The sequence below is a fragment of the Molothrus ater genome, chromosome 11, assembly GCF_012460135.2.
Source record: "Molothrus ater isolate BHLD 08-10-18 breed brown headed cowbird chromosome 11, BPBGC_Mater_1.1, whole genome shotgun sequence".
In the NCBI taxonomy this organism is placed as follows: domain Eukaryota; kingdom Metazoa; phylum Chordata; class Aves; order Passeriformes; family Icteridae; genus Molothrus; species Molothrus ater.
In genome coordinates this window covers 13,749,401-13,761,480 of record NC_050488.2, presented here as the reverse complement: position 1 = coordinate 13,761,480, position 12,080 = coordinate 13,749,401, and the positions used below count along the sequence as shown (strand labels likewise).

At 40.4% G+C, this 12,080-nt stretch overlaps 1 protein-coding gene across 1 annotated transcript in view; it reads right to left on the bottom strand.

Moving 5' to 3' along the window:
- Positions 1 to 12,080, bottom strand: part of PTPRG (protein tyrosine phosphatase receptor type G) — a 394,190-nt gene that overhangs the window by 101,295 nt on the left and 280,815 nt on the right. The window contains exon 6 of the mRNA XM_036390782.2: positions 9,411 to 9,477. Coding sequence (XP_036246675.1) covers positions 9,411 to 9,477 — 67 coding nt within the window. The remainder of the gene's footprint in view (positions 1 to 9,410; positions 9,478 to 12,080) is intronic.

Genomic DNA, 12,080 nt, shown 5'->3' with positions numbered 1-12,080 from the left:
CTAGAAACTCAGTCACAGGACTTGATTTCCAAATGCACTACACAAACCCTGACACTGGATTTCTATTTCAGAGCTGTCTCTCTGTATCAGCACTCAGCATACAGTGGGCCACGATGAATCCCAAAGAGTGTCTGAATACATCACTTCATTAACACCCAGTGACTGCACATGAAAGAGCTGGGAGGTAGAGGCACGTTTTGAAAAGTGTTTTCCTCTCAAATTTAAAAAAAAATGTTGCAGTTAAAATTAACAATTTAACTATTTCTAACTTCTGTAATCTTTTTATTACAATGATGGAATCACTCAAGATGCTGGATAAAGACTCTGAAAAACCACAAATATGGTATCCCTTTATCAAAGGATGGCAGGAGAAGGAAGCTCATTTTACACTTTCAAGGATTTTTGTGCCATATGCTGACAATATTATATTTTAATAATTAATTGTTCATCAAAGGAAAAGATGAAGAACAGGGATGCTAAATTCAAAGTTATTCAAATTGCAAAAATGAATAATGCATAACTTTTATATTAAATACACACTGTATTAAGTAGTCTACATTTTCATCCAACTCTGTCTTTCATTTTTAAACATTTTGAACTACAATATGAATAATCAAGGAAAGGAAGCTTATTTAGACAGAGAAATACCTTATTTGAATGCAAACTGGAAGTATCCGACTATGATTAATTTTTGGTTATCAATTAGGGAGGGTTTTTTCCTAAGCACTTGGGAAGTCATAGTCAGCTGTGAAAAAGAATATTTCTCAAGGAAAAAGTATTTGCTAATACACAGTTTAAGTAGGGCAGGGTTTACTTGATCTAATTTTTCATGGCTACAAGCAACGCTCTAAGTTTTCATTAATGAATGCCAAAGATTAAAATAAAAAATACATATAATTGGATTAAAATGACTACTAAAATAGATGATAATCAATTGATTATGCTTTAAAAATGTAACACCTTTGAAAACATATCATTCTTTTGTATCGCTTGCCATCTAGATGCATGGTGCAGAGTTTTAGAAATCAGAGTCACAAATATCTTCACATGAAGCTTAAAGAAAAAGGGACTTTGAAACTCCAGTGCCTGCCTGCCATATCCTTCAAGAGCATATTGAAACAGTAAATGCCATGAAATTAAAGTTCCTAAGACCTTGAGACAGTTTTGAGTATGGCATTTTGAAGTCATATAATTTCAAAGATTTCAACGTTAAGTCAGTTATTGTTGTTGGTAAAACTGGAAGGAGAATAATTTCCAGGCTAAGCAAGAGCATTCACTGATTATCATAGAAATATTTTTAATATATACATATATATACATATGCCCATGTGTATATGTATACATAGTTCCTACTAAATGAAAAAGAACAAGGTTGGAAATAATATCAAGCCTTTCTTCACTGTCTTTTATAGCCAGCTCCTGTTTCCCATTTACAGTGCCTGGGATGGGCCTGAACTGTGTCCAGGAGGCTGGGAAGAGAGTCAGTAGAGTGAGGAGTTTCTAGGAGGAAGAAAGTGGAAAAGGCTGGAAACTACATGACTGATGAGACAGCATTTGCTGACAGGTAACAGGAAATAACTGGCAGACAAAAGCAATAAAAGACAGCAAAGCAAATGTGTTCACCTGCAAACACCTGTGAATCACTGAGATCAATGCTGCAGAACTGACCCATGAGCCACCTACTCACTCTCACATGTAAACCAGAGCCCTGCAATGCTCTCTTCTGCTGCTCCTTGTCCTCCTCCCATCTGAGCATCCAAACAGAAATATAAACTACCAGGAAAGCAGAGGTCCAGACCCTGAAGACAGGCCCTGGAAATACTGAGCATTCTCTTTGGAGAGAGCAGTAACCTGCCAGGTGATGCAGCAAAGAGCAGTACCCAAAACATCTCCCCACTAATGCAGTTTTACCCACAGGCAACAAACAGCAATGCTTTGTTTACAGCACCAATGCTTGGAAAAACAGGTTCACTCTAACACCTCAAAGGTAAAAATAGCAAGCACCACAGATTCATTGTTGACCATTAAGACAATGAACGTGGCATTTAAAATACTAAGTGTTCCACAGTATGAAAGGACAATATTGTATTTCAACTCTTACATTCACAAAAAACAATTAACTGAGCCAGCTGGTAACATATTTGACCTTCTGATACACCATTCACATCTGCCTCTTGGTCTGTGCCTCACAACAGCAACGTGAAAAGTCACACCCAGCATATTCTTTGTTTGAGCTGAGAAATCTCCACAGCATTTTGCATGGGACAAAGCCATTATCTGCACAACCTGACCCAAAGGCAGAGCAACTGCAGACATGCTCCATGCTTTAAAAGCCTGACCTAATTACACTCCTTGTCCAGTCACCATCACTAGGTCTGAACTAATACTATATTGTGCACAATCATTTACTGAGCAGAGGAAAAAATCAGATCTTAAACCAGATACCAGCAGTGGATCTCCACTAACTACTGCAGTTTTCAGAAGCTGATGCCAATAAATATTATTTTGAAAGAGCCATTGGTTGAACATTTTGCCTTCGAGGACTGACTTGCTAAAAATAGTCTGTAAATCAGTGGAAAAAGATAGACCTGAATTTTAACCAAATCACTAGAGTAAGAGGCTTCTTGAGATATGCAGGTAAACAGCACACAACTATCTGTGATCAAAACTCTTTTAAATCTAACAGGAACTTGGATTGGACATCACAAGAAAATAGCTATATGCCAAGTCCATTTATATCTCATGGAATGCTTTGGGACTTTCATCGTGATTTTCTGTAAGAAAACAGGAACTTGGCTGCATTGAAAACACATCTTAAAATGAGCTTATTTCCAAAATTAACGTATGTGCAGTGCCTGATAGGTACCCAGCTACACTTTGAATAACTGAAATCTGCAATACCAATATGAAGAGCTTTGAAAGTCTCCCAAATTTATTAAACAATGTTATTGCCAATTTCATTTTCACAATGAGCCAAGACACTCTAAAGCTTCTGCATTCAAACTTTTAAAAAGCAAACACACACAAATAATCAAAAGGACACCATGTTGCACACCCACTGAGCCAGAACTTCCCAGATAAAGCAGGCAGCAAAGCACAGCCAAGGACCAGACTCGTGGGGGTGATTTTAAAGATGAGATTACAAATGTTATATATTACTTTAACTGAAAGGATCATCAGATGAATGCTTGCTGTGTAAATCCTGCAGGAAGAGCAGTATCTGACAGTTCTCTGTACTCAGGGTAATTCTTGCCATTTATTGTGCAATTATTTTTCTCACTTTTATTTAATTTTTTTTCAAAAAGAGCCTCTGCTGAGCAATGTAAGGATCTGTAAGGACACAGCAAGCACAGCATGGCAGGGAGGAGGGAGCGAGATAATAACACAGTCCTGCAGACTAATTTAATCTGAGACAACCAGTGAGAGGAACAAAAAAACAGGAGGAAGGAATAAAAAAGGCAAGACTCTTATTCACAAAAAAACATTTCCATGCCACGTGTTGGTCTCAGGCTTAATTTTTCTCACTCCCTTTCTTAAAACAGCTTAGGAGGAAAAGGCTTAGCTGCAGAGAAGAGGTCTTAACTCTTTAAAGAAGGAAAATGTTATTCTGAACCTTTCATGCTTCAGCAGTGCTGATGCAGAGCAGCTGTTGGCATTCTAGACTGGGATGAGGTTTCTCCAGGTTTCACAAAACCTGACCTGAGGCAGAGGTACATGAGGCTGGACAGGCAAGGGAACTAAGAAATACAGAATAAGCACCAGCCATCAGAGGAAAAGGAAACTATGACAAAGTTTAGAGGAGAGGAGGATCCCTGGCAAAAGCTGGACCCTGGCAGAGGCTGAAGTGAAGCAGAAGTGCCCAGAGGAGCATGGATTGTTCACATCTGTGTCTGCAGAGCCAGAGCAATACCACATGTTCTCAGACTTCTCTACTCCTCATTTCTCAGTGAATAGCCCCAAAACCCACCAGCCTAGGACTCAAATCCTACTCCCTGCAGATGATTTGTTCACATTCAGCATCAGCTTTAATTCTTAACTTTTACAAGTGCAATCTTTTTTGTTAGTTTGAGTTAGTTTTTCTGTGCAATTATTAATTCTCTGTCAGCTTGCTGATCTTTACTCAGCTGTGACCAGCACTGCTTTTTGCAGAGCAGACAGGAGAAGGACCAGAGATTTCCAACACTTCCACCATTTATTCCTTTAAATGATACAGACCCCTGCAGCTATGCACAGAGCTGCCCTATATAAAGGTGTGAACTTATCACCTCTGCTCTCATCTTCATTTCCCACTTCCCTCCTCCTCCCCTTTGCTCCACAGCAATCGTGTCCTGGCCCCTTTCACAGGGCTACTCTGACTGCGAACACAAGAACAGATCAGAAAACAAAAGAATATATCCAGCTCATCCCTGAGGAAAAAAAATGCTCCTCCACGTTTCCTTCTCAGCTTAACGTACGGTGTTGCTCTCCCTTTGATGGTCCTTCCTTGTTCCAAATTGAGCTGCTGCTTTCTTCAAAGTCTTTCTTTCAAAGATGAGGTCCCATGGTATCACATCTCACCTTCACCCCTCTCCCCCACCCTTCTCTACAGCCCCATGATATTTTGTGTAGAAGGCAAACAGCTTGTCAGGTGTTATGGTTGAAGTTCAAAACAAAAGAAAAAACGTGTCATGGTGCTAATGGTGTTTTCTTGTTATTATGCATTCTGGTGTGATAGATCCACAGGGTAACTAACACTGTCTAGATTGCTTCTTTTTTACTGCTGATTTATTTTAACAGGTTATTCACTCATTTTTCACCTAGGACAACTGGAGAGATGTGCAACATATTTATTCTCTATCCTTTTTAGTTATTAAAGCAGTTGTTTCCACTGTATTTTGGTTAAGTTCTCCCCAGCAAGACCAGAAATTTTAGTAATCCCTTGCCTGCCCACTTCTGGCCCATCTCAAGGGAGATCCAAGGCTTTACTCTGCTCCAAGCTGGGTTCCAGTTACAGCTTTTTAAGATTTTTTCCAACCTCCTTTTTAAATAAACCAAGGTTCCTCTCCTCCCCTCACCCCACCTCATGTTCACAAACAAGCAACAGATGCCATTGATTCACTTTGTACCTAAGCTTTTGATCTGGAAGCGCTTTGATTTTCAGAGCTCACTTTTGACAAGGAAGGTAATAAGAGCCCCATTTTTGTGACATTGAGCCTTTTCTGCTGTGGTAATTTCTTTGTGCTCTAATAATAATTTTCTGCTGATCAGTGTAGATTCTTGACGACAGCCACAGAGAACAGGACAGAGTGACAAAAACATGGTTTCCATCACCCTGAAATCTTTTCCAGGGGCCTGGAGTAGTGTGGGCTGCTGTCCCCTCTGACAACACTTTGCCTGCACAGTAAAACAGGATTGTGGTCCTGTGCAGAGCAGCATGCCAGGCTGGGAAAAGGCGAATGTCACACAGCCTCCAGCACTGGGTGCTGCCCCAGGACTGACATCAGGGAAGAAGGCTCTGGTAAAAACAAGGTAAAGGCTTCTCTAAGAGGCTTACATGCAAAACAGTACCAAAAAAGGGCAAATCAAAGACAGCAAAGGTGGGAAAAGCAATGTTTCTGTGCAATAGTTCCATCCTGCCAGGTGCTCCTCTGAGACCTTGCTGGAATGTGTGGCAGGCAAAAGCTTTCATAGCCATTTTAATGCAAATCAACTGTATAACACATAACCTGGTATTTCAGTCCCTATTCCCACAAGGGCACAATCATTCCCTCTGAGGCCTCAGCAACCTCCTCAGCCCTTGCACAAGAGCAGCTCCTTCCTGCCCTGCAATCCTCAGCATCACAAAGAAGGATGAGGAGTAGAGAGGGCTCAGGGCAGGGCACCCAGCTGAGCACCTGGGCAGCAAAATGGGCAGAAGAGTCAGATGTGCAGCACCAAGACTGCCCCATGTGTGCTGCACTCACAGCCAGGCACCAGTGGCTTTTTAACCTATGATCCAACTTCAACATGAACAACCTGCATCATCCGTCCTGCCAGCAGCAGCACTGCTGAAGACCCTTCCCACCAGCTTTCATGATGAGATGAGCATTTGCAGAGGAGCTAAAAGAGGAGCTAAAAAAGACCCCCAGCATTCAGAGCTGAAAGAGCAAGTCAGGCCCAGAAAATCCAAAGCCCACCTGCTCATTCCCCATCCCTTCCCCAGGGAGGGCTGCCCACTCCCGGCTGTCACTCCTGGCCGGGCTCCCCACGTGCCCCGGGGCAGGGAAGCAGCAGTGAGAAGAGCAGGCACCTGGCTGGCAGGAGGTGAGACAAATCCTTGGCAGAGCACAAACCCAAAAGCCATTTCAAAATCAGCAACAAGCATCTGACAGCTCCTGTAAGAGCCTTCTCAGTGATCCTGGGCTGCTCTTGGAGGGCAGATGCAGGAGCTGGGGAGAGGTGTGGGAACAACCTGTTCAGCAGCAAGAACATGGGGCAGACCCCAAAGCATTATCATAGATCCAGACATCATCTGGCAGTTTGGTACACCATGATTTCCCCTCCAGCTAAGAAACTTTATATGGTTGCTCATGTAAAATTAAGTTTAATGTCACCATTAAGATTCTAAAAAATTATGCCTGGAGATGAGGAAACAAAATCAACTAAGTAGCAACTAAGCCTGTATTGATTTTTATGTGTATGTTTCTCTATCATTGTTACTAAGCTGGTGACACTGTGAAGGGCACAATTATTTATGTTCCATCAAATTAGTAAGTAATTCAAATCCCTGATGAAATATCAAGCAAAAATTGCTTTCACTTCTACAGAAAGTACTTATGACTTTGGAAATGTCTGCATACCCCTGGAAGGGCAATGTAAGAGTACAAGAACTTCCCAGAAAAAAAAGAAGGATACAATTTTTTTTTTCAAGACTATCTGATCATACATGAGTATCATCTGTGTATCCACCTGAGTGTTACCAGGGCTGTCACCCTGTGGGGACAGGCCAATGTGGGAGCCCTGTACTGAGTGGAGTCCCCATACAGGGCCAGGCCTCCTAGTAAATGACAAAATGAGGATGATGAGGGTTTGTGTGGGTGTGCCATTCCCATGCTGAGAACTGAATGAGTGTGCAGCACAGCCCAGGAAAGATGCTCTGCCAGATGGAGGGAGAGGGACAAGAAAACCTCAGCATTTGTAAGTATTCTTAATTTTACATTATATGTATATGCCTCTGTATTGTGACAACCACCTAAAACCAACACGGTAATGTAATGGAAATGTTATAAAATGCAAAGAAACTTAAGGTTTCAATTTTGCCTTCTTTTGTTAGATTCCTGCTTGATCCAACCACTCTATTCAAAAGCCACAAGAGTTTTTCACTGTGTTTCAGCCAAAAAGTCCTTGTTGCCTTAGGGTCTCAGTTGAATGCAAGGCAAATGGAAAGCAGGAAGAAGCTTTTCAGATAAATTCATAAAACTGTGCTCATGTAAGATGTAAGTAAACCACATCAAGAAAAGAAATGTAAGAATCTGGAATAAAACCCTCACATCTTTACTATTATTCTATATAATAACATTAAAAGAGAGATAATATGAGAATTCTTCACTGAAGTGTTCTATCAATATTTAAGTTAAAGAGAATGATCTCTTTCAACAACTGCTTTGCAGGAGGAAATTCCTTTACTCTAACCACCAAAAGAACCTTAGAAAAGGCCTTTAATCAGGGCCTTTGAAACAGGAAGGAAAGCATGATTTTCCTCTTTTTCTTCCTTAATGTTTTGAAAAGGAAACAAGCTATTGAAATATATCAAGTGATTTCCTTTACTTGAAACACTAGCAGACTTCTGTGCATTGTGTGCAAAACAAAAATAAACCCCTTTTATCCACCCAGATTTTGCTGTGGGTTAAGACAGCACGGAGATGGACTGATCATTGTGTGGCCAGGGAATCACAGCCTGGGGACGAGTCACATCCTACCCAAACAATTAATTTTGGGAATGGAAGACTCCTCTAAGGAGACACTGGTGTGATTATCCATGAGTGGCTGTTTTGTCTGTGAGGAGCAAGACAGGGAGCAGAAAAACCTGATGAGGTGGCCCAAACACTGTGTGCTTGCAGGGGGTTGGAGTCTTGGAATAGAGAGCAGGTAAAGAACAAAACTAAAAAGAGATCCCAGTCCAGTTAAATGGCAGCTTGGCTGCAGTGTCAAATTACACAGACATTGAAAAAAACCTTGCAGCCTAACACATCCCAGCTTTGCTTTTGCTGGCCTGTTTTGTTATCCAGCAGGAGTGAAGTAATAACTTCTATTTTTGTGGAAAACCACACCAGTTTTTCAGCTCAGTGTGTTGTTTTTATTTCACAGCAGAACACTTCAATTTATAAGCAGCAAAACCTAAGGAAAATTCTCTAAATGAAGGACTTTATGGTATGTTATCTTTTAACCCGTTTTTCACTGTGTTTGGATTTATTTGCCTTCCCAGTTGCAAAGTTAAATGATTCTGAAAGGAGAACAATTAATCCAAGATCCTATTTGTTTTAATCTAACACTGTCAACTAGTTTTAGGTTTGCAGTCAAGAGAAAAAAAATGTCTGTTAAGCTCTACAGCACTACCTAATGTCTAAAGACAATCCTCAGAAAAGGTACAAAGATGTTTTATCACAGCACTATAGATGGAACAGAGATTTATTATTGTACTGAGTACCATTTCAGCAGATGGCTTTTGAATTACAATGAGATTATTAAAACTTTACAAATCATTATTTTAAAACCTGACAAGAGTACTTTGGGAACCGGAGCATCTTGATGTCATTGCTGATGATGCATTACCTATGGTAAGGCTTCAGGAAAATTCCCAAGTAAAAAATTGGTTATGAAAGTATAAAATATATTAATATTTATTTTAGTACCTGCTATAAGTTCAAGGATAATAGGTATATGCATCAGAACAGCTGAATGGTCATATTTATGCCAACATTAGAAAGATGTTCATCTGCTGCAAAGTTTAATTAATTTTCATAGATAGTTAATTTTCTGTTTCATTATCAGTTCCCTAAATTTGAAAGACAAATAATTTATTTACAAATAGAAACTTCAGAGAGGTGTATTTTTAGAGCAAACAGAAGACAAATAACAGAGTGAAGCATCCAGGCTGCCTTCGAAGTTCTAATATGAATGATAGATTGCAGCAGGTTGTGATTGATAACTTATGCATTCTGGAGCACTGACTGAAAAGAAACAAATTGTTTACTGTTCACCCCAAACCATTCTCAGGTAACAAATGACTCTGATCTTTACCTATCAAATAATGCCTGTGATGCCCTTAACCATCAGTGAATGAGGAATGTGTGGGCTCACTGTGTCCTTCCAGGGGTGACCTGATCCCTTAAGGACAATATTTCTGCCCCTCTCCCCTTCCCAACAAGTAGAAAGTTTAAGCAGCTACTTACCATGATGTACAACGCCCTTCAACCCATGGATAATGGGATCCAGTGCTGAATTGTCCCTCTGACTGACCTACATGCAAAGGATACAGGATTGGTTACATCTACTCTGGCATTAGGCAGAACAGTTTCAGTTTAATCTTCTAACAAGGGAAAAAGAAAAAGATGTTACCTAACAAGCTGCTCAGTTCTTACATTTACAATGGACCCTCACCAAATGCCTAAGGTACATGGTGTCACAAAATAAAGTGAGGAAGGTTAAATAAAAACAAAAAGTGTCCTCTGCATTCTTTAAAACATTAACCAATTATCAGCCTTGCAAAGCCTAAAAACACAGAGCTGATTTTTCTCCATCTACTCTTGCTTTCATAGAGGAGAACTGCTGTGATAAACAGAAGTCATCTCAGACCAGTTCATTCCTTACCAACAAGGCCATAAATCTGGTGCTGCCACTGCAGTCAGGGAAGCTGGATCCCTTTCAGCCCTAATGGAGTTTGGCCTTGGCATCTCATTGCTATTCATATTTTTAAATTTATTTAATTTAGTGTCACTTGGACAAACGAAAGGCAAAATAGCTCTGTGAGAGGATGTAGAAAAAAATAATCAATTTTTGACAGTGAACTTGCCCGCACTGCTAGACCAAAACCTGCAACATTCCTTCTATCACTCAAAAATTGCCCACGTCCTCCACAACAGTGAGATCCACCACCAGAGAGAGGAGAGAAAGGCAGCAGGAAGGATTAACCCTGTTGAGCTCCACAACTTCCAAATTAAACCCATCATTTCAGTCACTTACTTGCACACAGACAAGGAATTCACAACCAATAATGCAATTTTTTTAACCTTTTGCCTCTTCAGAGGTATTGTAGGAATAACTCACAATTTCTGTGAGTTCTTCCACTATTTGAGATACTTGCCAATTTACTTTTGGGAGATAAATACTGCAATGTATCTTACTCATGGGGCACATTCTTCCTTCTTTTCCCCACCAGCTTCAGAACCTGAGCAGTGTTGGTAATTTCTGGATGGACAGCTCCTAATGGGCAACACATCAGATACAAAAGAGCTGCCCTGTATTTTACTGCCTGCTGATGACCTCAATGCCATGAGGAAAAATAGAGTTTAATCACATTATGGCCGTGGATTAATGTATTTGGAAAGGAGTGGAGACAAAAGAAGAAAACCCTGAAAAAGGACCCTGTGCCCAGCAGGGAACACACTGATCAATGAAGGGCAGAACCAGCCTGGAGCTGCTCTTAGGAGGAGGACATCATTGACCACAGCACATCCAAAAAAATGTGCTGTAATAATATCACAAATTTTAATAGCCTGACAAGAAAATTGGAATTCACTGCCCAAGTTTCACAAGCACAAGTGCCTCTCATCTTGTCCTTCCTCCCCATAACTAATTAGGATTCTTAGAAACCTCATTATCTTCTCAGCCAACTACACTGAGATAAACCAAAACAAACCACTTTTCTTTTTCTGTTCATTTGCCCTGTGAACTACTCTGCTGTGTTCAGGACACATTCTCATGCACTTCTCTAGAGACAAAATAGTTTGGTGTTGTAAATGGAAATTGAAAATCCTCTCCTCATCACAGTACTCCAGAACTTGCAATGATCATCTAGGGCAAGAAATGCAATAAAATTATCAAAGCAGCAAAAGCAGCTTTGAAATATATACAGCTCAGATGTTACTGGACATAACACCATTACCCTGAAGGCTGCAAGCTCTTTGAAGCATGAACTTTTATATGCCCAAAGGGGTGCTCTGTACACTTTGGATCCAGTATAAATAATAATCACAGGACAGTGGACCAAATTACCCACTTTGTAGGTTCTTTCTGACATCTGACAAATCAAAAAGAAACACTAAAAATACAGAGCCTGTTATGTGACACATTCCTGCATCTTTTCCATTTATCCAGGTTTCTCTAACCAGGGGCACCATTGAAAAAACAAATCATCAAAATGCTACTAGCATTTAAGAAGAACAAGAACATAAGAAAATATTGCTCTAGACTTAAACAATGTTTTATTTATTGCTGCCTAACTATAAGTGGTAAAGAGTTTTATTGTGTTTACTTTGGTTTTATTTCTGGTGACAGCTGCAATCAGTTTAAAAAAAGCAAATAGACAGAAAGGATCATAAAGGTTAGAGCTCTTCCTTTTGGGATTTTGTGTCAAAGTAGATCAATCCTTAACCTCAGCCCTGGCAGCGCCCCTTTAATCTGAGGTGGTGTGGCTGTATAGATCCAGCCCTGCAGCCCCTTTGATAGCACACTCTGCAATGTGCTGCGTTCTTCAGCAGCACAAAACCAACAGGCACAGGATTTCTGTGCAGGCTGCAAGGCAAATGCTCCATGCATCTGTAATCTTGTTGTCTCCAGGGGTATGGGGAGCAGGTTCTCATGTTTCTTTAAAAATCATATTCAAACAAGTGCCACTTGCAGAGATGTCAGTTCAGACCTGCATGGGATATAGGTTTATTTTCCTTCCAGATGCTTTCCTTCCTCTTACCTTACGTTCACACACAGTTCTCTCACACCTCAGTACAACTGTTTCAGGATCTTGGCAAGACCATTAGAAAAGTGATCAAAAGGTTTCTCATTTTGTGGAAGGCTTCAGACTTCAGAACAAAAGTTTTCTTACATCTTTTTCTTCCTCAAATTCT